The 27926-nt window shown below is 43.0% G+C and overlaps 1 protein-coding gene across 1 annotated transcript in view; it reads left to right on the top strand.

The window, feature by feature from the left end:
* The window catches only part of TNFSF11 (TNF superfamily member 11), a 62473-nt gene extending 35691 nt beyond the window's left edge, over positions 1-26782 (top strand). The window contains exons 2-4 of the mRNA XM_073580309.1: positions 5744-5789; positions 5871-5957; positions 18145-26782. Coding sequence (XP_073436410.1) covers positions 5744-5789; positions 5871-5957; positions 18145-18572 — 561 coding nt within the window. The 3' untranslated portion in view covers positions 18573-26782. The remainder of the gene's footprint in view (positions 1-5743; positions 5790-5870; positions 5958-18144) is intronic.
* The last annotated feature ends 1144 nt before the right edge of the window (positions 26783-27926 follow it).

The raw sequence follows: 27926 nt of genomic DNA, 5'->3' as shown, positions 1-27926 counted from the left end.
TGTTCCACATTATTAAGCAGCCTACATTTTTTGCCGAAATGGGAAAGAAAAAGGATGTGTCGGCTGCTGAGAAGCAACAAATTGTGGAGTATTTAGGTCAAGGCATGACTACAATCAACATTGCCAAGACACTTCATCGTGATCATCGCACAATCAAGAAGTATGTAGCTGATTCCCAGCACACACGTGTGCGTGCTGATAAGGAAAAATTGAAGACTCTTTCCAACAGGCAATTGCGTCAGGTTAAAAGAGCAGCTGCAAAAATGCCTTGTCATAGCAGCAGACAAGTTTTTGAAGCTGCTGGTGCCTCCAACATCCCCCGAACAACAAGATGCAGGGTCCTTCAGAGGTTTGCAGCTGTGTGTAAGCCATCCTGTCGACCACCTCTATCCACTGCACACAAGCAGAAACGGCTCCAGTGGGCCAAACGATACATGAAGACTGACTTCCAGTTCACCGATGAGTGCCGTGCAACGCTCGATGGTCCAGATGGATGGAGTGGAGGATGGCTGGTTGATTGACACCCCATGAAAACACGGCTAAGGCGCCAACAAGGAGGAGGTGGAGTAATGTTTTGGGCTGGAATCATGGGGAGAGAGATTGTCGGCCCCTTTAGGATCCCTGAAGGGGTAAAGATGAACTCCATAATCTATGTGGAGTTTCTAAAACAGCACTTCCTGCCGTGGTTCAAGAGGAAAAACCGTGCTTTCCGCAGCCAGATCATTTTCATGCATGATAATGCACCGTCTCATGCTGCAAATAACACATCTGCATCTCTGGCTGCTATGGGAAGACAAACTTATGGTGTGGCCACCATCTTCCCCTGACCTCAACCCCATTGAGAACCTCTGGAGCATCATCAAAAGGAGTGTCTATGATGGCGGGAGGCAGTTCACATCTAAGCAACAGCTCTGGGAGGGTATTCTGTCCACATGCAAAACAATTGAAGCACAAACCATCCAAAAACAGACAAATTCAATGGACGAGAGAGTTCATAAGCTTCTTTCGAACAAGGGGTCCTATGTGCAAATGTAACATCACCTAGAATAAAGTTTTGACTTGAAAACTGTTTGATTTCATTTTGTAATAAGCTGATAATGCTTATAATATCACAATTGACCATTTTTTTGTTCAAAATAAAAATAAAAAGGTTGAAAACTGCTGTGCATAATAATTTGGAACATGCATTTTGAGTGTTTCTTATTTTTAAAAATATACTGTTTTCATAGGCAGTTTGTTCAAAAACATTGCAATTATACTAGAATATTAGATGACTGGAAAATAACAATGACTGCAATTCATATAGGTAATTTAGAGAAAATATGAGGAAATATTTTTTGCATAATAATTTGGAACACAGTGTATAAGGCAAGAAATCCCACTTATTAAACCTGACAGGGCACACCTGTGAAGTGAAAACCATTTCCGGTGACTACCTCTTGAAGCTCATCAAGAGAATGCCAAGAGTGTGCAAAGCCGTAATCAAAGCAAAAGGTGGCTACTTTGAAGAACCTAGAATATGACATATTTTCAGTTGTTTCACACTTTTTTGTTAATTATATAATTCCACATGTGTTAATTCATAGTTTTGATGCCTTCAGAGTGAATCTACAATTTTCATAGTCATGAAAATAAAGAAAACTCTTTGAATGAGAAGGTGTGTCCAAACTTTTGGTCTGTACTGTACTTCTGCATGCGTCCTGTATACCTATCTTTAACGTTGGGTACGCAAGACATGCGAATGTATGCGGATGCGTTGTTTTGACGTGCCCGCCGACCGCACGGGAACGTAACAAGTTCTGCAGCAGCTGAGGTGTCTGTTATGAGGTTCTGCACCAGTTGCAGTGAATTATAAGATTATTATGAGGCATGTACTGTATGTAGATATATACACACAGACATTTACACTCTTGTGCACACACACATCACTATAGACTGATGTCCTGCAGCAGCGCAGTGTATTATGAGGTATATATGTAGATACACACACACAACTATAGAATTTTCACTTCTCAGTACTCTTATCTTAGGGGTGATGTGGAGATGTGATGCTCTATCACCACTGTGGATGTTGTGTGGGGACATGTGAGGCTCTATCACCACTGTGGATGTGGGGTGGGGACATGTGAGGCTCTATCACCACTGTGGATGGGATGTGGAGACATGTGAGGCTCTATCACCACTGTGGATGGGATGTGGAGACATATGAGGCTCTATCACCACTGTGGATGTGGTGTGGAGACATGTGAGGCTCTATCACCACTGTGGATGTGGTGTGGAGACATGTGAGGCTCTATCACCACTGTGGATGGGATGTGGAGACATGTGAGGCTCTATCACCACTGTGGATGTGGGGTGGGGTATAGTGATTGTGCTGCTTTCCACAGAGGAGGACACTGGAGTGATGACAGATAGTGATATGTCGGTCGCGAACGATCCGACACAAAGAGCCGGCTCCCCGCGGTCACCGATGGGAGCCGGCCCCCCAGTGAGAGACACTAAAATCCTTGAATGGCTCTCACTGGGCCTAAAATCCCGATGTTTGGCAGACTTAACTCCGCCCACCGGAACAAAACTCCGCCCACTAAGTAATCTAATTGGTTCCTAGTGAGTGGGCGGGGTTTAGGACACCATAACACATATACAATAGGGATCCAAAAGTAGTCGAAAAAGAGACGGCTCTTTTTGGTGAGCAGAGCCGTGAGAGCTGGATCACCAAAAAGAGACGGACTGACCATCACTAATGACAGATCAGATTATTGACAGCCAATGAAAGTGCAGAGGGCGGGACTGTACACTGAGGTCGGGCATGCCAGCTGTGGCCATGAGGTTAGATGATAAAGCACAGGGAGCTGTCAATTTTGGTAGAGCCGCAGTTAAACAAAGTGCGTACAGAGGATGAAGTGACACTCAGGAGGAACGAAAGATAGAAACAAAAAACAAAATTTAAAGGGGTGTTGTGTATTACAATTCAGTACAGTATAGCTTAAAAAAATTTGGATTTTGGGGCTTGGACAACCTCTTTAAACCTTTCTCGGGCCTTTACAAAGCAAAGTTTCACTGCTGGACAACCCTTCTATTATTATTTTAGGCATAAACCTTTTTTTGTCATTGTTATTTAAAAAACATATGAAAGAATAATTTGGGTTTTTCTACTGTAAATTAGACACTGCTGATGTTTAGTACTGTAATTCCAGAAGAAATCATATAAGGTTCAAATCAGATCACTGAACTGTGGTAAATGCAAACCCTGGTAATTATAAGTGAGGTTTTACAGGGGGATTATGGAATGTGAAAATCTAACCTCAAGAGATCTATTATGTAAACACCATATGAATATACAGGGCATGTCCACACTTATCCTGGAAATAATGGCATTATCGTGGTGCTATCGAGCTGGCACCACTTAGTTTTGTTTTGTTTTGTTTTTTGTTTTTTTTTGGATGGAACAGCCTGTGAGATTAGTAAGATTTATTAGTAAGATGTAAAAAAAAACATTTTCTGTAAGGCCTCATTCAGATGTCCATGTTTTTCACACATACAAAAAATGGTACTGGTGTCATCAGTGTTTTTATTATCCATGTGTCATCAGTATTTGGTCTGTGTCTCTTCAGTCTTTCATCAGTGGATGGATATATAAATATATTACCATATAACGCTTCTCCTATCCTTCCAATGCTACACGGACACATAGAATTGTATTGGCACGTTTCATCCATGGTACTGGAGAAGAATAGAAATGCCTTTGTGAGTTTTTCATGAACACACAGAAAAAAACATGGACAAGTAAACAACACCATAGACTGTAATGTGTTGTTTCAGTGACAAACACAGAACATGTATGTGAAACACAGGCATCTGAACTGAGCCTCAGTGTAACAAAAGTGTATTTATTTTACTCGCTTATATAGCGCTACTAACTTTCAAAGTGCTTCACGTACAGCATCACTGTCCCCATTGGGGCTCACAATCTCTATTCCCTATTAGAAGGTCTTTGGAGTGTGGGAGGAAACTGGAAAACCCAACGGAAAAATGGGGATAACGTGCAAACTCCTTGCAGATGTTTTGTTAGTGTTATTTGGCATCTTATTTGGTGTACAAGGCAAAAGTAGAAGAAATTATTTTACAGAGCAAGGTTTGGAGACAATTTACGTTTCCTTACTGGACCTGTCATTACTAAGTAATGACAGAACAAATAAATGAGCAGAACTTTTGCTTCCATTTTAAAGACCAGTATCCAGATTGACCCCTTAATAATAAATGGGCCCCACTGCTCTAACTTGCCTAACTGATGCAGAAGGCACCTATTAAATTTGCCTGTTCCTAAAAAAAAGAATAGAAAAATGAAATGTTTGAACAGAGTCTTAGTTTGAGCAATAAAACTTCTTCCAATCGGCTCAAACACTACAAAACTTTTTCTTTTGACTGTGTGAGACATAGTATCATTTTTGTTGCTTCCTCTAAAATCATAAATTCAAATCAGCATGTGACGTGTTTCTACATTTTAATATCAAAACCATTGTTTCATAAGGTGGAGCCATTTGCTAAAGAAGGTGGAAATGGCTGTGAGAGAACACATCTGGCATTTAATGGAGCGGTAGAAAAGTTATCTGCCCTGAAATAAATATTGAATGACTCTTGAAGATTCCACTTCCTGTGTGCAGAGTTTACAAGTGCTTTCTTCCGATAGTCATTCTCTGTCTGTCACAATGAAAGATTTTGCTGTTATAGTAAGTTTGCTGGAAATAGTCAGATTTCCTAAAAAAAGCAAAAAAAACAAAAGCAGATTGCAAATGCAAAGTATTAAAATCACCCTTGCAATTTGCTTCAAAGATACTGAAAGTTTGTCGACCCCAAAAACGCGTGCTTTAAAAAAAAGTTTTTACATGCCTTTTAAAAATAAATGCTGTATAAAGTGTGTGTGTAGAAATCACTAACCCAGTCACCAACAGAGCTAAATCAACTTAAAATGAGTTAAAAGCTCTGTAAATTGCATATATGGACGTTGGATACAAGTGTATGATGGATAGGTATTCATAGTTACCCAGTGTACTAAGCAAGCATGATGGACACTGTAGTTCAGTGATAATATTACTAATATGCTGGGGATTCAGAATTCTTCTTCCACTGTAGTCCGTGTAATTTGTATCATGCATCTTGGGGAGAGGGGTGAAAGTAAGCAAAACTGTAGCAATTGTTTTTGCAATATTCGTCGAACATAGCCGAACGTCATTAGAGTCAATGGGAGTAGACATACCGAATATGTTCGGGACCGAACATCAAACATACATACGGCACGAATAGGGAACCCAAATGGGGCGAATATGGCAAATTCAGATTCGGCGACCAATTCCGAACACATTCGCTCAACTCTCCTTGTGAGGCCTACAACAGTAGAACAGCTGAGTTTAGTGATCGGCTGCAGCTTTGATATGAATTGCAGTAATGACATCACCACGGAACCCATAACACAGAGAGCAGAGCTGTCGCTGCAGCAGAGGGGGGTGTATTACCTGTCTTAGATACTTGTAAAAAACTAATTGTTTGGGGACCACTTTCTTGAAAAGAGGAAAAACTCTTTAATGCTTTTCCGCTAATTTTACATATTTGTGCATTAAACAGATTGTGATGCTGAGTTTCCTACCCTTACTATAATATTTCACTAGTGAAGGAAGTGTAATTATCTGACAATTATATTTATTCTCCTCCTTTCTTATGATGTTTTGTGTTTTGAACTTTCCAGGCAGTACAAGGACCAATGTCACAAAAGCAGTATCATATAGGGAATGGTAAGTTGTGGCTCAGTCACATTTAACATTATATACTCTAGTCTAAAGTTTGACATCAATTAATTTACATTTCATTTTTAGAAATAATGCAGGATCCAGTATTGTCAAGGAGCCATAACCACGAGACGTGGCCAGCTGCACATCTTACGTTGGGTAACAGCACTTCGGGTAAGCTGTAATATTGGACAGTGGTTGACTATACAAAATGTTGCTTCTCCTGCAAAAATTTTCAAAAATCTTTGTTGATCTTAAAGGGAATCTGTCAACGGGATTTTACTACCCCCTCTGTTAGTAGCATGTAGTGGCCGAGACCCTGATTCCATTGACATATGACTTACTGGGATGCTTGTTGCAGTTTTAATAGAATCACTGTTTTTTCTGCTGTAGATATAGCGGTTCTCTGAATGTTGAGCTCTGTATAACCCCACCCACACCATTGATTAGCAGCTTTTGTCTAAGTACAGTGTACACAGAAAGCTGCCAATCAGTGATGGGGTCGGGGTTATACAGAACTTATCAATATAGATGACTTACATGGCAGCAGGTATCCTGGCCCTCTAGTGATTATCTCCTGCTGACAAAACAGTGATTTTATCAAACCTACACTGAGCAGCCCAGTAAGCGACACATCTCTAGTATCGGCAAAAAACCTGGTGACACATTCACATTAACTTATGAGCATTTGCATATTCACAGGGCTCTTTCTTCTTTCGCTCCTGTTATTGTCCTTTTGCTCCTGGTTGGGTGCACAAATACAGCTTATACATATGCAAAGAGAGACAAATAGAGCTCACACACCAAAAAAGTGATGCAAATGATATTTGTTGTCACATCATATTAGGGCAGGGTACATAGATGTGGCTGCATAGAAATACATGTAGCTGCACACTCCGGTCCAAGTGCCGGCAGCAGTGCCAGGTTTTCATGCGAGAGACTCGCACAAGAATCGTGTGAGTCTCTCGCAAGTGAGTATGAGCCCTTAAGATCATTTCAACTGGTGAGTGAGCATTTTCATTGGGTCATTGGCAGCCTGTTTACACTGCGCCATTTTAGGGAAACGATTGTTCCTAGAAAAGCTCTTTCACCCTAATGTAACTTCACCCTAATCATTGCATTGGAGACGTTATTTCAGAATTCTTTTGGCTAAAACATTGGCGACACATTGACTTATAAAGTGTTTTATAGATTTGTCCATACTGCCTTATACATTATATTTAGCTTATGGATAATGGGCAAACCTTTATCAGTTCTGCTATCGTCTAGTGCATATTTATTCTTCTGACCTTCTTATTCATTTTCTTCTGGAAAACTCTTCTTAAAATTGTTATCACTTGAGAAATCTTTTTGACCACCCAGACATAAGGTCTGTGAGAGCACATAGTAATATACTGACCAAAACTTGGCTAAAATTATTACATGATTTTAACCAAACCATAGCACATCTTGCCAAAAATTGTCTAGAGCTTTTTTTATTCTTCTTCAAATATATAATTTTTTTTTTGCTAGCTTTTAGTCTGTCTGCCCTAAATAAATATTGACCACTCAACCACTTGCCTAATCTCTGAGCAAAAGCATTTTTCAACGTGGTCCTCTTGTTTAAATGTTTTTTCAAAGCTTGCCGTTTTATCAGTCCTTTTATGAATGACATTAGTTAGGGATGTTTCTGCATAAATAAATCTCCATATTTAACCACCATGTAAGTGCATAAGTTCATGGCCCTATTTTTTTTTCTCATTTCTTTTTTTTGGAACTACTACTAATGGAAACAGTTCACAAAATTGTGGTGCAGGATTTGGAAAATAAACTCCAACTTCTGGCTAAGGTTTTTTTTTTTTTTTCCAACAGTCAAATGTTAAAGGAAGTTTGTGCATAAAAGAGCCAATAAGTTTCATAATGGAATGAAACCAGTACATTATTTTTAAACTGATCCTTTCATAAATCATCTTAAAGGGGTTATCAGGCCTTAGTTACTCTGTGACTGCAGACTTGTGAATCCTCACAGCTTGCACAGTCAACACTGTGAGGATTATCTGGTGCTGGGAGTGGGTGGTCATGTGAGCGCAATTTTGCTCTTTGCCTAGTCTCGGCCACATTCTGACTAGTTGTGTGTTAGGCATCGGGTTTCTGTCGCTGCACAGCGGGAATCCCGAGCCTTACTTCCGGCGGTCTCCCATTCTTCTCCAGCCGCAGAGGAGGTTGCTCAGTAGACTCGTCGGTCCCGGCGCTCTGCCCAGACCAGCTCCGTGGGTTTGCTTGCTGCTGCCACCTCTGGCTCAGCTATGGCAATACATGCTGCTCAGCAGCGAGATTCTCCAGGGACTAAGTCCCCATGTAGGGCCACTGAGCATGCCCATGGAGTGATCTCCCATTGGAGATCGAAGGTCACGTGCTCAGGTCCTGCTCCTGTTCGGATTGACCCATCCGAGAAGCCAGGAAGGTCCCGGACGCTCGCGGCTATGAAAGGGTCGCATGGCCGCTCGGTCATACGCTAGGATAGACTGTATTTTCAGACTATAAGGAGTGAGTGATGCATGCACGTATGAATGTCTCTGGTGACTGACTCATTTTGAAACCTCTACCCTTGGTACGCATGGGTTGTGCAGCCTAGCCTGCTAGCGCCCAGGCTTAGGCGTAGGTAGGTCAGAGTCTGAGTCAGGCATTAGTCATCATCAGTGACTTGGCACGCCTCAGTGCAAGTGCTCCACACTCCATAGCCAGCGTCTATAGCGGCATTCGTGGCAGCGACGCCGCGCGCTCAGTGGGCCTAGAGGGACTCTAACCCTGTGTCCTTGGGGTAGAGTTCTGTGGCCGTTTGCTGTGCGCTCTTTGGCTGGGCTCTGTGAGCTTAACAGGCTCCGGCATCCACGTTCAGCGGTTGTGCGGCTCTGTGAATTAACAGTCCGCTCCTGTTCACACTGGGTGACGTAACCCACCTGTCACTGTTTTCACGCTGCTCTATTCTTCCGCCATTGTCTAGCAGCAGTGTAACACCTCTGCACGGTGGACCCCGGGCTGCGAATGCACCTACTACTACTTTATAATTTGGTGCGTTCCGCCAGCCCTAACATTATCCTAGCGCCAGGGTCTGGCTAGTAATGGCAGGAGAACAGTGACTGCATAGGTACATCCAGCAGCTCCATTCAACTGGAGTTGCTGGCCACATGATTTCCCTCCAAGCGGGCCAAGGTGGGGTTCATCATCTCCCTCCTGTCGGGGAGGGCCCTGGAGTGGGCCACCCCGCTGTGGGAGCGCAGGGATCTCCTGGTACAGAATGCCACCCATTTCCTGGTCACTCTGAAGCAGGTGTTCCCGGGTCCTCGGGTCACGCACGATACCGCACTTCAGTTGCTGGCTCTAACCCAGGGTGCGTCTCTGGTCAGCCAGTATGCCATCCTCTTCAGAACTCTGGTCTCGGAGCTGGAGAGGCCCGATAAGGTTCTCATACCTGTATTCTGGAGAGGCCTGGCTGATCATGTCAAAGACGCCCTGGCCACCAGGGAGGTGCCCACCACTTTAGAGGAGCTCATTACGGTCTCTACCCGAATTGACATTCACTTCACGGAGCGAGGGCTGGAGCGCTCCAAGTCCCGCCAATGATATAAGTTGGCTCCAAATTTTGCTGGACCACTGGAACCTCCCGGTCAGCCCCCCGAGCCTCCAGAGGCCATGGAAGTGTCCCGCACAGGGTCCAGGACCCGGTCCGCGCGGGTACCCCCAGTCTGCTTCCGTTGTCGGCAGACTGGGCACCTTGCTAACCAGTGCCCACAGCGCTCGGGAAACGCTCCCATCTAGTGGTTATCGGAGGGGGCCTACTAGACACCGCGACTTTCTCCTCCAAGCTCCTGTTTAAAGGGGCGTTAGAGCTTAATTCTTCCACTCTGATTGTGGAGGTTTGCGTGGGCTCTGGGGCGGAGGGCAATTATATGTCTTCTGCCTTCGCTCAACAACACGCAATCCCCCTGGTCTTACCACCTCAACCAGTCACCATCAGAGTGGTAAATGGGGTGACACTCCCGTCCCAAATCACCCACCAGACGGCTCCACTGACACTCCCTTTGTCTCCTCATCAGGAGATGCTGTCTCTCCTTGTTATGCCCGAAGGGATCGACCAGGTTCTCCTAGGGGTTCCGTGGCTACGATCTCATTCTCCCCACATAGAGTGGTCATCGGGAAAAATCCTCGGTTGGAGCAAGTCCTGCAAGGGTAGGTGTCTGAGGGACTGCATACAGGTCGCTACCTCTGAGGTTCCTGCAGATCTCTCCTCGCTTCCCAAGCCATATCAGCAGTATGCAGACGTGTTCTCGAAGAAGGCGGCAGAGACTCTTCCGCCGCACCACCCTTACGACTATCCTATTGACCTCTTGCCCGGTGCTGAGCCTCCCCGGGGTCGAGTATATCCCCTATCTCTCCCAGAGATAGAGGCCATGTCTCAGTATATCAGGGAGAATCTGGCAAGAGGATTCATTAGGAAGTCGGTGTCTCCGGCGGGAGCGGGATTCTTCTTTGTCCAAAAGAAGAATGGAGAATTACGTCCATGCATCGATTACAGGGGCCTTAACGCCATAACCGTTAAGAACAAGTATCCTCTGCCCCTGATATTGAAACTGTTTGATAGGCTACTGGGAGCGAGAGTGTTTACTAAGCTCGATCTGCGGGGAGCCTATAACCTGATTTGCATCCGTGAGGGGGATGAATGGAAGACGGCTTTTAACACCAGAGACGGGCACTATAAATACCTGGTGATGCCCTTCGGGCTATGTAACGCTCCAGCAGTCTTCCAAGACTTTGTGAACATCACAAAACAATCACTGACCTCAGGGAGACCAGTCAAAGAAAACACTGCGGCAGCCGGCAAAGGCGCTCAATCAGTGAAATCCTAGGTGCAATGCTCCCTGGGAAATACGAATATGCAAATAAAGTCCGTGGAGCCTCATTTAAGAGTCTCAAACATGGGACTAGCCAGATCTTCCTCCAGGGAGGGACCCAGCCAAGGGGTGGCTCCTTTCGGAAACTACCATTACCACCATATTAAGTGGCCCTTTAAGTCAGTATCCAGCTCTTTACGAGTTTACAGATATGACAAGGGAAATACCAAGGCCAGCTATCCATCCACAGACAGCTGTTTCGGGGTGTTGCCCCTCATCAGTGTGGAGTAGGATTCTGGCTAGGTGGGAGCAATGCCTAGTAGTCCAACATCACGAAACAATCACTGACCTCAGGGAGACCAGTCAAAGAAAACACTGCGGCAGCCAGCAAAGGCACTCAATCAGTCAAATCCTAGGTGCAATTCTTCCTGGGAAATACGAATATGCAAATAAAGTCCATGGAGCCTCATTTAAGAGTCACAAACACGGGACTAGCCAAATCTTCCTTCACACTGATGAAGGGCAACACCCCGAAACAGCCGTCTGTGGATGGATACCTGGCCTTGGTATTTCCCTTGTCATATCTGTAAACTCATCAAGAGCTGGTTATTGACTTAAAGGGCCACTTAATATGGTGGTAATGGAGGTTTCCGAAAGGAGCCACCCCTTGGTTGGGTCCTTCCCTGGAGGAAGATCTGGCTAGTCCCGTGTTTGAGACTTAGATGAGGCTCCATGGACTTTATTTGCATATTCGTATTTCCCAGGGAGCATTGCACCTAGGATTTCACTCATTGAGCGCCTTTGCCAGCTGCCGCAGTGTTTTCTTTGACTGGTCTCCCTGAGGTCAGTGATTGTTTCGTGATGTTGGTCTACTAGGCATTGCTCCCACCTAGCCAGAATCCTACTCCTCACTGATGAGGGGCAACACCCCGAAACAGCTGTCTGTGGATGGATACCTGGCCTTGGTATTTCCCTTGTCATATCTGTAAACTCGTAAAGAGCTGGATATTGACTTAAAGGGCCACTTAATATTGTGGTAATGGAGGTTTCCGAAAGGAGCCACCCCTTGGCTGGGTTCTTCGCTGGAGGAAGATCTGCCTAGTCCCGTGTTTGAGAATCTTAAATCAGGCTCCATGGACTTTATTTGCATAAGACTTTATGAACGACATCTTCCGGGATATGCTTACCACCTCGGTAGTAGTCTATCTGGACGATATTCTCATTTACTCTCCAGACATTGACTCCCACCGGAGAGATGGTCGCAAAGTTTTCGATCTCCTGCGGGCCAACTCTCTTTATGCCAAATTGGAGAAATGTGTGTTTGAGCAGGAGTTCTTGCCTTTTCTGGGCTACATCATCTCAGCCCAGGGTTTGGCCATGGATCCTGCCAAGCTACAGGCAGTGATGGATTGGCAGGAACCCCATTCTCTCAAAGCGGTGCAGTGCTTTATGGGGTTCATAAATTACTATCGCCAATTCATTCCCCATTTCTCAACTTTGGTAGCCCTCACCAAGAAGGGTGCAAATCCCAAACTGTGGTCGGAGACTGTCTCCAAGACCTTCGCCTCCATTAAGTCCCACGTCGCTAGCGCTCCCATTCTACATCGTCCTGATGTAGATAAGCCCTTCATCCTGGAGGTGGAGCGGTCCTTTTTCAGAAGGCCTCGCAAGGTCGGAAGCACCCATGCTTCTTCTTCTCTAAGACCTTCACACCGGCGGAGAGGAATTATTCCATCGGGGACAGGGAGTTGCTAGCAATGAAGCTGGCCTTCTCAGAGTGGAGACACCTCCTGGAGGGGGCTCGCCACCCATTCCAGGTGTTCACTGACCACAAAAATTTGGTCTATTTACAGACAGCCCAGCGGCTGAATTCTCGCCAGGCCAGATGGTCCTTGTTCTTCTCCCGATTTCATTTCACACTGCATTTTCTCTCCGAGGAGAAGAACGTCCGGGCCAATGCTCTTTCTCGCTCCGTGGTGTCATCGGAGGAGGAGGAGCCTCGGCTGATAGTCCCATCAGAGAGCCTGAGGACCTTGGCTCCGGTTGCTCTCGAGTCTGTACCCCCGGGCAAGACTTTGGTTCCTGCCCATCTGCGACCGGAGGTCCTCTCTTGGGCTCATTCGTCCAGGGTGGGTGGCCATTTCGGGATCAAACGGACCTCTGAACTCCTGGCGAGGATGTACTGGTGGCCGCATATGGCCCGTGACGTCAGGGACTATATTCGGGCGTGCGTCTCTTGCGCCCAGAATCGGCCCTCTCGGCAGCGCCCCGCTGGGTTAATTTATCCTCTGCCGGTTGCGGACAGGCCCTGGGAGATGGTCGGTATGGACTTTATGTTGGTTCTGCCCAAGTCCAGCGGCAGCACTGTCATTTGGGTGATCACCGATCATTTCTCCAAGATGGTGCATCTGGTACCACTCTTTCGGCTACCTTCGGCACGGGGCCTGGCAGCATTGTTTATTAAACATGTTTTCCGCCTGCACGGCATGCCGGATAAGATTGTCAGCGACCGGGGTCCTCAGTTTGCGTCTCGGTTCTGGAGAGAGCTCTGTTCTCTGCTCAGCATTGAGCTAAATCTCTCCTCGGCCTATCATCCCGAGACGAATGGGTTGGTTGAGAGAGCCAACCAGACCCTGGTGACATATCTGCGACATTTTGTCTCGGCCAGGCAGGATGATTGGGTATCCTTGCTCCCGTGGGCAGAGTTCGCCTTGAACAACGCTGTGGCCGACTCCACCAGTCAGATCCCTTTCCTCTTAAAGTACGGCCAGAATCCGCGCATCCCATTGCCCATGCCTGTGTCGTCCACCGACTCTAGGGTGGCAGACTGGGCGGTGGAGGCACGTGACATTTGGGATCGCACGCAAGATGCTATCCGGGCCTCCAAGGAGAGAATGAGGTCCTCCGCTGATACTCGCCGGCGCCTGGCTCTGACCTTCGCCCCTGGCGACTTTGTGTGGCTCTCCGTGCGAAACATCAGGCTGCGGGTGGAATCCACTAAGTTCGCACCGCGCTATATTGGTCCTTTCAAGGTCCTCGAGCAGATCAACCCTGTGGTCTACCGCCTGGCTCTTCCACCACACTTGGCCATCTTGGACACGTTTCATGTGTCTCTCCTCAAGCCGGTTCACATGTCCCGGTTTTCTGAGCCATCTGCCGGGACATCTGACCTGTCGTCAGACGAGTTTGAGGTCAATGCCATCGTGGGATGCAAGATGATGCGGGGCAAAAAATTTTATTTGGTGGATTGGAAGGGTCATGGTCCAGAGGCTCGGACCTGGAGCCGGTGGAGAACATCCACGCTCCTCTTCTCATTGCGGAATTTGAGCGGAGCGAGGCTCAGAGAGGAGTGGGCCCTAGGAGGGGGGTAATGTTAGGTGTCAGGTTCCTGTCGCTGCACAGCGGGAATCCCGAGCCTTACTTCCGGAGGTCTCCCATTCTTCTCCAGCCGCAGAGGAGGTTGCTCAGCAGACTCGTCGGTCCCGACGCTCTGCCCAGACCAGCTCCGTGGGTTTGCTTGCTGCTGCCACCTCTGGCTCAGCTATGGCAATACATGCTGCTCAGCAGCGAGATTCTCCAGGAACTAAGTCCCCATGTCAGGCCACTGAGCATGCCTGTGGAGTGATCTCCCATTGGAGATCGAAGGTCACGTGCTCAGGTCCTGCTCCTGTTCGGATTGACCCATCCGAGAAGCCAGGAAGGTCCGGACGCTCGCGGCTATAAAAGGGTCGCATGGCCGCTCGGCCATGCTCTAGGATAGACTGTATTTTCAGACTATAAGGAGTGAGTGATGTTTGCACGTATGACTGTCTCTGGTGACTGACTCATTATGAAACCCCTACCCTTGGTACGCATGGGTTGTGCAGCCTAGCCTGCTAGCGCCCAGGCTTAGGCGTAGGTAGGTCAGAGTCTGAGTCAGGCATTAGTCATCATCAGTGACTCAGCACGCCTCAGTGCAAGTGCTCCACACTCCATAGCCAGCGTCTATAGCGGCGTTCGTGGCAGCGACGCTGCGCTCTCAGTGGGCCTAGAGGGACTCTAACCCTGTGTCCTTGGGGTAGAGTTCTGTGGCCATTTGCTGTGCGCTCTTTGGCTGGGCTCTGTGAGCTTAACAGGCTCCGGCATCCACGTTCAGCAGTTGTGCAGCTCTGTGAATTAACAGAGTCCGCTCCTGTTCACACTGGGTGACGTAACCGACGTGTGACTGTTTTCACGCTGCTCTATTCTTCCGCCATTGTCTAGCAGCAGTGTACCACCTCTGCACGGTGGACCCCAGGCTGCGAACGCACCTACTACTTTATAATTTGGTGCGTTCCGCCAGCCCTAACATTGTGTCTGGCATCAGTCTTCACACTTGCATTTAGCGAGGCTGTGCACATCTAGTCTGCACTTGATCGCATGTATGCATATCCCTGATGCCAACGCCGGAGAATCCTCAGAGTGTGCATTGCGTATGCTGTGAAGATTCACAGGTCTACAGTCACATAGAGTGACTTGTAGCCTATGGTTGGATAACCCCTTTAATGATACTCTCTGAGTTTAAATTGTACAATCAACAAAAACTTGACTACTCACCTGAATACTTAAAAGGTTGCTCTACTACTTTTATATTGATAACCTATCATTAACATAGGTCATCAATATCAGATCAATGGGGGTCTGACACCCAGCACTCTCCACTGATCAGCAGTTCTCTATTCTGGATATTAGAAGTAGAGATGAGCGAATTTGAACAAATTCACTCATCTCTAATTAGAAGCTGCCATGCTTGATAGCTCCATCAACTGCGTAGTGGGGAGTGCAGATCCAATTCTATTTAATAGAATAGGAGCAGGTCTGCAGTATCCAGCAGAGACAACTACACGGTTGACAGAGCTTTGCTATTCAGCTCAGCAAGTGCTAACATTTACCTGGTGCTGGCGCTTAGAACAGCTGATTGGTGGGGCTGGCAATTGTCAGACCCCCCACTGATCTGATCCAATTCGTAAGAATAAGTAATCAATATAAAAGTGTAAGGTTTCACTTGAAATCTTTACATGTATATACTATGATGTACTCTGGTGAAATAAGTATTGAACAATTCACCAATTTTCTAAGTAAATTTCTACAAGTGCTATTAAGCTGGAGTTCTGATGCTGAACAGACCTACCCCATGTCTTGGGATGTTTGGCCACCCATCCCCCGAGCCGCATGGGTTGCCTAACACCAACTGACCACATGTAAGTGCACTTTCTTCTTTCATCCACTTTGTTTTATATTTGTATTTGTACATATTTTATGTCTCAACTTTATAGCAACTTTTATCTGTGTAATCACTGCCCTTTTGTGAATAAATCTTAAAATTATCAGTTTGTCTCCATGCTCTAAGAAACGAACTATGTGCCTCTTTTACTGATTTCAGGGGTTTGCCACGGACCCTCTTAATTTCACTCAGTGAATTAAGAAAAGCGTGGATGGTGGCAGCGTGGTGTGTGCGATTGATTAGGCTAGTTGGCAGGACAGAAGGGTCTTATATTGCTAAAGGGGTGCTGCAGGCACAGCATTGATAATTCCCTTACTGCGGTAGCCTAATTGCCCGTGCACAACAAGCAGCCCGTCCGGTGACTAATTATCCTAGGTGCAGTTCCCTGACTGACCTGAGGGTAAGGGGGGTGCCAGAGAGCTGCAAGTTCCAAAGTGGAACTGAGAAAGTGGGATATACATAAATCCCCGCAGTATCTTGGAAGGTTGTTAGCAGTGGTGGGGCATCCAAAAATAACCCCCCTGCGGTAAATTGTTAGAGCAAGGTTAGCTTGCTGCATTTTTGTCACATGGTGGCAGTGGTGGGATAACTAAGATAAGCCCCCACTGTGCCTGTGATAGCCGTGTGCCGGCAGTGTGTCGCGTCCCTTCGTCCTCTGATACACCCGTGTCAGTGGTGGGATTGTGACATATTGGTGACACAGGGTCCGCTGTCCGTCACGTTTTGGTTTGTATGTTCTCCCCGTGTTTGCGTGGGTTTCCTCCGGGTACTCCGATTTCCTCCCACACTCCAAAGACATACTGATAGGGAATTTAGATTGTGAGCCCCATCGGGGACAGTGAGGAAAATGTGTGTAAACTGTAAAGCTATGCGGAATATGTTAGCGCTATACAAAAATAAAGATTATTATTATAATTTACATGAAATTATTGGCCAGCAGCATGTATTGCCGCGCGCAGACCCAATGGACCACTCCATGCGCCGCAACACAGTTGAATTGGAAGTGTGTCCGAGGACCCATATCCAGTTGAAGTTTCTGCTGGCATCAACGGAATGCTTACCCGCATAGGCTCCCACCTGCGCAGGCCTGACTGCAGTCATTGCTCCCTTGGTGTGGGGCTGTTTTCCGGCATACGGAACAGATAAATTTTATATAATTGAACGAAGGATGATTGGACAAATGTGCTAAGATTTTATTGATAAAAATTAACTGTCATCTTCCAGAATGATGAAGATGAAACGGGGGTGTACATTTTAGCAAGACCGTTATCTCAAACACACAGCTAAAGAACTAAGGAAACTTGCAATTGGTTTCAGAGAAATAAAGTAAAGTTGCTAGAATGGCCCATCCAATCACCTGACCTGAATCCAATAGAAAATTATGGAAAGAACGAAAGCTCAGAGTTCCTAGAAGGAGCCCACAGAATCTTCATTCAGGATTTGAAGAGTCTGTGTGGAAGAATGGGCCAAAATCACACCTGAGCAATGCATGTGATTTCTCCATACAGGAGGAATCACCCACAAAGGCTTTTGTACAAAGTATTAATTTAATTTCAGCAAGTGTGTTCAATACTTTTTCCCTGTGTAATTTTTCATTATTACATATGGCTTAATTTATGGACATCTATGATTTGATTTCTTTGCTTGTGTTGACTGGATGGGTTTTTACCAACATGTGGTCAGAATTTCATGTCAATAGCACCTTTAGAAGTATATTTACTTAGAAAATTTGTAATGTTTTAATACTTATTTCACCCACTGTATGTTTCCAAAAACACATTTAAAAACATAGCTTAGTAATCCATTAATGATTAGATGCATAAAGACTACAGACAATAATTTTTTGACAATGACAGGTCCCAGCACATTTAAACTCTGCTTGGCTGCACTCATTTGTTTCCTGTCTATACTAGCAGCCACATTGTTATCAGTTCTAATAAAACGCTGTTTAATAATAAAAAAGTTACCTAGAATTTTTTTTTTTTTTTTTTTTTTTAGGGTAAGCATAGCTTAGCTAAAAATATACTGCTTAGTACCAGGATCTTCTAATTTGGGTAATTCATATGGTTAAATGGGTGTACCCATCAGGAACTTTCATCCTGTTGATATGCCCTTAATGTCCTGACCATAACAACTTCTTTCAATCCATTTCTACAAACCATCAAAAGTCCATACCTGCCTTAGTAGTATGCCTTTATATAAAAGTGAATGGAATACTAGAATGACACATTTTGTTTTGTTTTTCAAGGTGACAGTTCCATAGTGCACTTGAGGTCTTGGAATCATAAAGAAGGTTGGGGAAATATACAAAATATGAGCTATAACAATGGAACCTTAAAAGTCCTACAAGATGGATATTATTTTGTGTATGCTAATATTTGCTTCAGACATCACAAAGGAGCTCCGAAGACCACCCAAAGCAATTTGCAGCTCATGCTTTATGTCAGTAAATTAAAAAAGAGTGGACAACCTCCTGAAAACTTACTAAAGGGTGGAAGCACTACAGTGTGGTCTAATAATTCAACGTTCAACTTCTACTCAGTCTACCAAGGCGGCATTTTCAAATTACTTGTTGGAGAGGAAATATTTATCAGGGCTTCAAATCCAGCACTTCTGGACCCTGCGCAGGAAGCAACCTATTTTGGAGCCTTTAAGATCCTTGATATTCACCTGTAATTTTGTATTTTTATTGGAAGCTACAAAACTAATAGTGGTAATCCCAATTGTTTTTCTTTTTTTACATACAGTGTTTGATATTGTTGGTATCTAGGTACTGTAAATCCTTTGTTTTTAAAAACACATATGGGTATTACTTATGTGTATATCGTACATTGACTTATTTATGTAATTGATATCCAACCTTTGAACATAAAGAGATGATTGTGTTCATGCTGGCATGATATTTCTCTTTATTAGCTATTCAGTTATTTTGTACTAGGTGTATACAATGCTTATCGGGAAAAAAATTCTGTGTTGCTGAATTCATCATATGTCTGCTAATAGAAAAAAAGTTTAATTTTCATCCTCAATCTATACAACTGGTACCAGGTTATGAAGGCACATTATCTCTGCAGTTTTCAGTGGCTATGCCTTTATCAAGAGTCTCAAATTGTGCATTATCTTGGCATTTTATGGCCAATAGGTGCTAAAATGAGGAGATGGCAGCCTTTTTTGAAGCTATCTGAAACAGAATTAAACCCGATCAACCTGCCCTATCTGAAGCTGAATACAAAAAAAACTGCTTCCCACTTGGAATGAGCCCCCTTTCTCCAAGTGACCCATAGTAGCCACATAGTCTGACTCTGTGGTACGTTGGCCCTTGTATCCAGTACGCCAGCTATAATAAAAGAACTCATGTTTGTGTTAGACTTTATGTTATACATTTTCATCCTTAAATTCCTAAAAGTGAACTTCTACATTTAATAATAGTAACAATAGACTTTGTCCTCTGTGTCGTATGAAGTGACATTTGCACTCGACAAGTTCAGCTGTTCTATTCAGCTTTACTTGATAAACTTTTTTTTTCTTTTTCAAGTGTATGTGGGCGTTTTGACAGGAAGAGCTTTCTTTCCCTTTCAATTTGTATTGAAATGTGTATACCATAGATAACTTGTGTTTGTTTAGCAAATGTGTCCGAATCTCTAGACATATGTGATCAGACTTGCATATAATCTGAGAAAGAAAAGAGTCTTCATTTCTTCTAATATTGGGCTCTTTTATATACAATTTAGATATAATGTAACATTTTGATAACCCCTTTCTTTAGAAACCCTTCGTTCTCTAAAAAGAAGTTGATCACAGTAGCTATCAGCTGTAATATGTAGAGGAGACTGGCAACAAGTATTCATTCCTCTTCAGTATCGCTACTTGGGAAATTAATCTTTATACATCGCCTATTGAAATCAGTGGGCCGTACATGCTCCACAATGTGTCGGCTATCAAACAGAGTAAAAAATACTCTTTCCTAGACTAACATTTAAAACCACTCCTATACCCACAATCCATATAATTAAGCCAAAAAAATATTTATAAATAGACCTTCACAAAAATCAAGGCTTTACTTTATGGCTAAAAGCATTTTTAGTGATATTATATATATTAAAAATGTATACATGAAAGTATATTGCTCTTATTTCCCACCAAATACTGTTTTTATCAAGATATGTTATTATGCATTTTGGATTGACCCCTTATTTGCAAGACATATCTGTGTATGACCAATTAGGATTTTATTATACTATTTTCCACCTTTACCCACCTTTTAACCTCATCTGTATTGCCCCGTTTTTACTTTTAGGCTGGAGTCACACACAACGAATAAAAAATCGGTCCCATTTTAACGGTACGAAATCGCACAAAGAATTCTTGTCCAGGGATCCGTCTGTCATCCCATTTTCCGGCGATGAACCGATTTTATTCGCATCTAAGCATCAAATTGACATCCATTGTCAATGCCTGATGCTCTTTCTTGTTGACCTGGAGAGGTCTTGAGATTTAACCGCAAGTCACACGTGTGGTGCGTTTTCAATGCGTTTTCAATGCATCCATAGACTTGCATTGTCGAATCCGATCCGAAAATCGGTGACAATCGCAGCATGCTGCGTTTGTCTCGGTCCGAGGAACGGATGCGATAAAAAAACGCATGATGGGAGCAGCACCATAGAATAACATTGGGACGAATGCAATGCGATTTTTTTATCGCATTGCATTCGTCCGATTTAATCGCTAGTGTGTCTCCGGCCTTAGGTCTCAGTCAGACATACGTATAACACAGACAATGATCGCATTGCAGTGCAGAGACTGGCCGCCACCTCTCCTGACCTGAGCGTGACAGCTGCATAGAAATGCATGACGCCATTATGCTTCTTTCAGGAGAGGTGCCGACCCATCCATGCACTGCAAAGCGATAATTGGCAGTGTTATACGTCCGTCTAACTGCGCCCTAACATATACTATCACGTAAACGTTTTTAATATATTTGATTTTGATAAAAATGGTTTTGGCCTTAAGGAAGAGCTTTGCTTTTTGTTGGGCTTGTTTAACATTTAAAAAGAAGGTAAACTTTTTCAAAATGTTATTATTGATCTGTGTTTGCTAAGTTATAAATCTTTGTAACACATTCCATTACCATATCTTACTTTTTCCTACTTACTACTTGCTGATGGGCTGTTTAAGTTGCCTTCTTCATGCACTTACAGTAGCTGTTTTTAACTGAAGATCGTGTACTCCTGTGTGAACTTCTCTGCTTTCCTCTCCCATGCATTTTCATGAATGCTCTCTCTGTCTGAGCATAGGGAAGAGGGACAGAGAAACTGACACAGAGGTACTCATATGTGGTAGACCTGCAGTTCAAATCAGTTACTCTAAGTGTATAGTGTATATACAAGGCAGATGAAACAGCCCTTGAAGCATGGAGTTTGTGAGAACAGAAAGCAAGAAAAGATAATGAACTACATAACAAAGGTTCATAAAGACTGGTCAGTAATTAAATAAAAAAACAGTTATTCATTTAGGCTATAAAAATGACTCCACTGACATTTGAGTTGATTAATTTTGGGGTCTGCTGGCACAGATCAACCAACTGGAAGTGATTTATATAGCTTTGCCTTAGGAAAAAAATGGGTCTTAATTGTAGTTCTTTATTAATTTAAGGGAATCTGTCAGCAGGTTTTTGCTATGTAATCTGAAAGCATTAGAAGATAAAACACATATTTCAATGATGTGTCACATATCTGACTGTGTTCTGTTGTTTACATACAGTGAAGGTTTTATCACTAGGACACTATAGTGATTACCTGTCTGTGTAAGCACTGGTCCGACTCCGCCCTCTCCTGTGATAAGCAGCTCATTGTCAATAGATAATGTACATACTGAGCCTGATGGGGGTGTGGTTAGCTTTCTCAGCTCTGCTTCATGCTAAATCTAAGAACTCTGTGTCCAAACTGATGCATTCAGTAAACCTTCAAAGTGATCCATTTTTGAATTCAGAGTATCTTTGCCTACATCATGCTGCTCTCAGATGAGGTAGCAAAAACCTGCCAACAGATTCCCTTTAACATTGTCTCCTTTTTACCAACGGATGGCAACCCAAGACATAGTATGACATTATTAACATAACAGTCCATATAATGGCAAGTGAACGTTTGGTCTCTAGACACTGACTCTGTACATTCTCACTTATTCTGAGGTACAATCATTTCTAACTAAGTGGTAAATTAACATGTATTTTCCCCATTTTGTATATATTGTCTATACTAAAGCACATCAAATTTGCCTGCATCTTGAACATATGAATTAATTTTGGCAATAATTTTAGGGTTTTAGGTGCATTTATTAATTCAGTTTGTGAATCTCAATATTTAGCTTAAAATCATGTTACAGTTTTATTATCAGGCATAAATAAATAACTAGCAAACTATTTTAGACAAATGAGTACAGTGTTACTAAATACCTATATTTTAACATTTGTAAGCTGTTTCTTGTTTTTCTACATTTTTATGTCACATCAAATATTTAATTTTTTGTACTGTAGACTGTTATTGTTTTTATATGTATTTATATTTAACTTGTGCTACCTGTATATATATTTTTGATACTTGCAGCAAAAACATTTTGTATTAAAATTAATATATTTTGTTATTGTGAATCTGCTTCCTTATATATTATGTAATAACTTATAACATATCCTAAAATGTCAAGTATTCCTGCCAAATAAAAATAACATGATTACAGACTACAAGACTTTAGTGAATTTTCAAAACCATCAAAAAACTTTTAAGCACAGCATTATTTCTAGCTACAAAAAATATGGAAGGTAAATTCAGTAATTTTGTGACTAGAAAAATACTTTGTTGCAGGTTTTTTATTTTTAATTTGCTTCCTAAATGCAGAGTTGAGCAATTAACACATTTCTATTGTTTACTACTGTAGTTTCTGTAATCCCTTTATATAGCTGAATGCTCTGCAAAAATGTTGCAAATCAGTCACAACTTCTGCTGGATCGCTATCCTCTTCTCTCCAGCTACAGAATAAATGGAAAGCACATAAAGCGAAATTACTGAAGGATAGAAGCAGTGTTGATTTATGAGATAATGAAGACTGTAGCACTCAGGATACACTCAGAGATCACATCCAGTATGTATTAAAGGGGAGGTCACTTCCACAAGATACAAATCTCAAACTTGGAAATGCTGAAAATTAAAGAAATGCAAATTGCAGTCTGAAACTTAGGCCGGGGTCAGACTTGCAAGTGTGATGCGAGTCTCTCGCATCAGTACCCGGCACTGCCGCCGGCACTCGAGAACAGAGTGTGCGGCTGCATAGAAATACATGCACTCCGAGTGCCAGCGGCAGTGTCGGGCATTGATCCGAGAGACTCGCGCGAGTTTCTCGCATCATACCCACAAGTCTTAACCCTGCCTTAGTGTAATTTAAACTTTCGTAACCAAAGGGATCCACTAATTTTTTTTTTTTCAATGTCAAAAGTGTTCATAGCCACTAAGTGTTAATTTGAAAAATATTTGGCCTTGGTTATAAAGGCAATGGCTGTAAAGACCCTTCGATAATTGCCAACTTTAGGCCAATTTCTCTCTTAAACATAAACATTAAATTATTTTCAAAAATCTTAGCTGAGAAGCTAGCCCCTTTACTTCCTTCCCTAGTCAATAATGATCAGGTAGGATTCGTCAAAGGACGAGAACCCCGGGATAATACTATTAAGACATTACTTATCATCTCCAAGGCAAAAACTAGCTCCACACCACTAGGTCTTTTATCTGTAGATGCAATGAAGGCTTTCGATAGAGTCCATTGGGGGTTTATGGAGGAAGCCTTGAGACAGATAGGTCTAGGTCCTCACTTTCTACAGAAATTCTTAGCCTTATATAATGGTCCAACAGCGCGGTTTAGAATAAATGGTTCATTATCTAGCCCATTTAAGATCAACAATGGAACCAGAGAGGGCTGCCCACTTTCTCCATTACTTTACGTAGTGGTAATGGAACACCTAGCCAACACTATCAGAAATAATATCAATATTCATGGATACACGATAGGACCTAACTCTTATAAAACAGCTCTGTAGGTAGATGATTTACTCCTTTATATATCACAACCACAAATATCGTTTCCAATGATTTTAAAGGAATTTGATAGGTTCGGATCACTTAGTAATTTTAAAGTCAATTATTCCAAATCAGAAGCCTTAAATATATCCCTTTCTCAGAATGAGGTCCTTCAAATCATGAATAAATTTCCATTTAAATGCAAGGAGAGTCATTGAAATATCTAGGGGTTGTGGTCCCTTCTGATCCTAATAAATTGTTCGAACTTAACTATCAAGCTGTATTAAGCAGAACATACAGAGACCTAGCGAATTATAGTAAATTTAAACTGTCCTGGTTTGGAAGGATGAATGCTATCAAAATGGACGTTTTACCCCGTTTCTTATACATATTCCAAACTATACCAATTCCCCCCCTTATAGTTTCTTCTGTAAATTACAATCAGCTTTAACCAAATTCATATGGGGTAAACTCAAACCTCGCATAAGCATACAGACCCTTTCTCAACCTAAATCTATAGGTGGTGCTGGTCTTCCCAATTTTAAGAGGTATTTTTAGGCTACTACATTACTTAGGATTCTAGACTGGCACTTTCGGGCTGATGCTAAACAATGGGTGGGGGTGGAACAGGAGGGTTTAGATGTACCTTTAAGACACCTGCCGTGGTGTTCTGGGGAGTCATTGACTATTGTCAATTGTAATTTAATTAGAGACACACTTAAAATATGGCACACTCTGAGAAGGAAAGGGTTCCCAGATCGGAATATTAGCCCACTTACATCATTGTTTTTCAATTCATCCTTCCCCCCTGGATACTTGCGTGGATCTTTTTTCGGTTGGAGGGCAGTGGAGGATACCCGATTGTTTCAGGTGCTAGAAAATGGGGAGTTGCCTTCTTTTGTCTCTATACAGGCTCAGTTTCCAAATGAGAAAATTAGGTGGTTTGAATACTTGCAATTACAATCCTTCCTAGGCACACATAATTTTGATAAAATTTCGATTTCAAACTTCACCTTTTTTGAGAAATTGTTCGTAGAGGAAAATAAGCCACCACATGCTATAGCTGTGATTTAGCAGAGAGGGTGAAGCGGAGAAGTTAACATTTCAGCAGGTGCGGGAGAGAGACTTGGGAATAAGCTTGTCTCCTGAGGAATGGGAAAGGGGGTTTCTCTTCACTCATAAACTTGCTAGCGCTGGGATTGCACAAAAGAAGAACTATATCATTACCCTTCTAAACTACATGCAATATATCCAGCAGTTTCAGGGGCTTGTTGGAGATGCGAGAGGGAGGTGGGCTCTATGATTCACATTTGGTGGGAATGCTCTAAGATTAAGCCATTCTGGGAGAAGGTTTTTGACAATTATCAACGAATCACGGGTAACTGTGTACCAAGGTCCCCTCAAATAGCTCTTCTGTCAAATTTACCTTCTTCAATAGGGACTCAGAAGAGAGATATTCTTCAGTTTTGTCTGACAGCAGCATGAATGGTAATTCCACGGTTTTGGAAACTTACAAACCCTCCTGACATATTAGACTGGTATAAGGAAATGGTCAATATGAATCATAGAATCATAGAATCATAGAATCGTAGAGTTGGAAGGGACCTCCTGGGCCATCTGGTCCAACCCCCTGCTCAAAGCAGGATTCGCTAAATCATCCCAGTCAGATGTCTGTCCAGCCTCTGTTTGAAGACTTCCATTGAAGGAGAACTCACCACTTCTCGTGGCAGCCTGTTCCACTCATTGATCACTCTAACTGTCAAAAAGTTTTTTCTAATATCTAATCTGTGTCTCCTCCCATTCAGTTTCATCCCATTGCTTCTAGTCTTTCCTTGTGCAAATGAGAATAAAGTTGATCCTTCTACAATGTGACAGCCCTTTAGATATTTGTAGACAGCAATTAAGTCTCCTCTCAGTCTTCTCTTTTGCAAACTAAACATTCCCATATGTGTAGAATGGAGGAGCTGTCTGCAGACTGCAATGGTACAAATGATAAATTTAGAGGGATTTGGAGTGGATGGATTTTGTTTCAGGACTCACCTGATTTCAATAATTTGTTCTGCTGACTTTTTCAGTTACATAGGAATTTGCACATTAATATATATATGATTTTAAGGACCTCTTTATCCATAACCCCTTCCCCCCCACCTCTTCACTTGTCTTTCTTTTCCGCTTTTTTTTTATCCTATATCTTTCCTCTGCATAATATAGAGAATACTTCCTCTCTTGAATACCTTGTTGGCGTTCGCCATATGGTTACTGTTATTGTCTACCATGGTATGTTTGACTTACTGATAGATGGTTGTATTCTCATTTTTGAATACTAGATATTTTCTATGATTCTATATATTATCTGTTTGCATATAATATATTCTTTGTTTGTAAAATGCTTAATAAAATAGATTGAACATAAAGGCAATGGCTATTGCAACCTATCCAGACTTTCTTTTTGAGTGAGCTTCATTTCCTTCTAGAATTCAATAGTAAGATTTATTTGCTAAATATATGCCAAAAAAACACTGTTTTAAAAAATTAAATGTATCATGATGAACGGGCTGGCTGCAAGAATGAAGCTTTCTTGGCAATCAAAGTAAGGTTTTTTATTAGAAGGAAATGTGTTTCGGAGACAAACCTACACCTTTTTAAAGGTAAAGAAAATCAAATGTAACACTCTTTTAGCATATTGTATAATTATTTGGCTAATGAAAGTCAATGGATATATACAGTATGTATGGCAGTAAACATATTTGATATATAATCTTCAAATAAAATAAGGTTTTTATATCACTTACCACATATTCTCATGTTTTAATATAGCCACTTTTCCATTTTAATTTAACCATAACACCAAAGCTCCTTTGAAACTTTAGCTTTACATATTAAAATCAAGTTATTAACGGGGACTTTTTGTGACTGCTAAGGTGTTATGTTTATGAAAAATATAAGGCTATGTGCACACGTAATGGAACTCTCGCGGAAATTACCGCGAGAATTCCGGAATTCCATTCCGCGGGAAAATCGCATTTTAAATTCCCGCGATTTTCCCTCGGAAAAACTAGCATTTTGCGAGCGTAATTAGCTTGCAGAATGCTAGCGTTTTCCAAGCGATCTGTAGCATCGCTTGGAGAACTGATTGACAGGTTGGTCACACTCATCAAACACAGTGTGACCACATGCGGGAAGTAAGCGGAACAATACATTCCTATGGGTGCGGGATCGCCGCGATTCCGCAAAATAATGAGCATGCTGCGTTTTTTACCACGAAGCGATTCCGCCGCGGTAAAAACCGCAGCATTAGCACAGCATTGCGGAATCCCATAGGAATGCATGGGATGCTTATTTTTTGTGTTTTCGCGGCAAAATCGCGCGGTTAAAACCGCCACGGAAACGCGAAAAAAGCCACGTGTGAACTCAGCCTAAATATTAACCAAAATAGACAATTTTGGAGCATAATTGCTTTGAACTCTCCAATGTGTTGTAAATCTTAACAATGTAGGGAGATGGACTGGGCTGCGGCAGCTTCTTGTGTGTCTGGACTGGAACCATTGGGGCTGTCATTGTTGTGGGGGGAAGTACTTTCTGACCGGATCAGACCTTTGCACCTGGCTGCAGGGGGCGGGATGGGGATAAAAGGGGCTGAGCGCACAAAAGAGGGACTTCTGGCAAGAAGGAAGAGAGCACGCAAGGAGAAGGTTGACTCTGTCTGCCCTGTTCCACGCCTGTCAACAGGCTGATGCCGCAGCTTACCCGCTTCTATGCGCACGGCCTGCATCCAGACAGAGCCAAGCTCCCCACCTGCTTCTACACCTGAGAGCTCTAATTGGACAGCACCCATCACAGTGTCTGACAGTCGTTATCAAATGGACCATGCGCAACACACTGATTACGAGGTCCCCTCTTCGGACTCCTCTCAGGAACTTTGTGACCCATGTGTTTTTCACCCCGTGCAACCCCGTGTACTGAGATC

Source organism: Dendrobates tinctorius, unplaced genomic scaffold (genome assembly GCF_039654945.1).
Source record: "Dendrobates tinctorius isolate UK_male_01 unplaced genomic scaffold, ASM3965494v1 ptg000064l, whole genome shotgun sequence".
Lineage (NCBI taxonomy): Eukaryota > Metazoa > Chordata > Amphibia > Anura > Dendrobatidae > Dendrobates > Dendrobates tinctorius.
The sequence above is the reverse complement of the archived record's forward strand: the minus strand, read 5'-3'. Positions and strand labels throughout refer to the sequence as shown.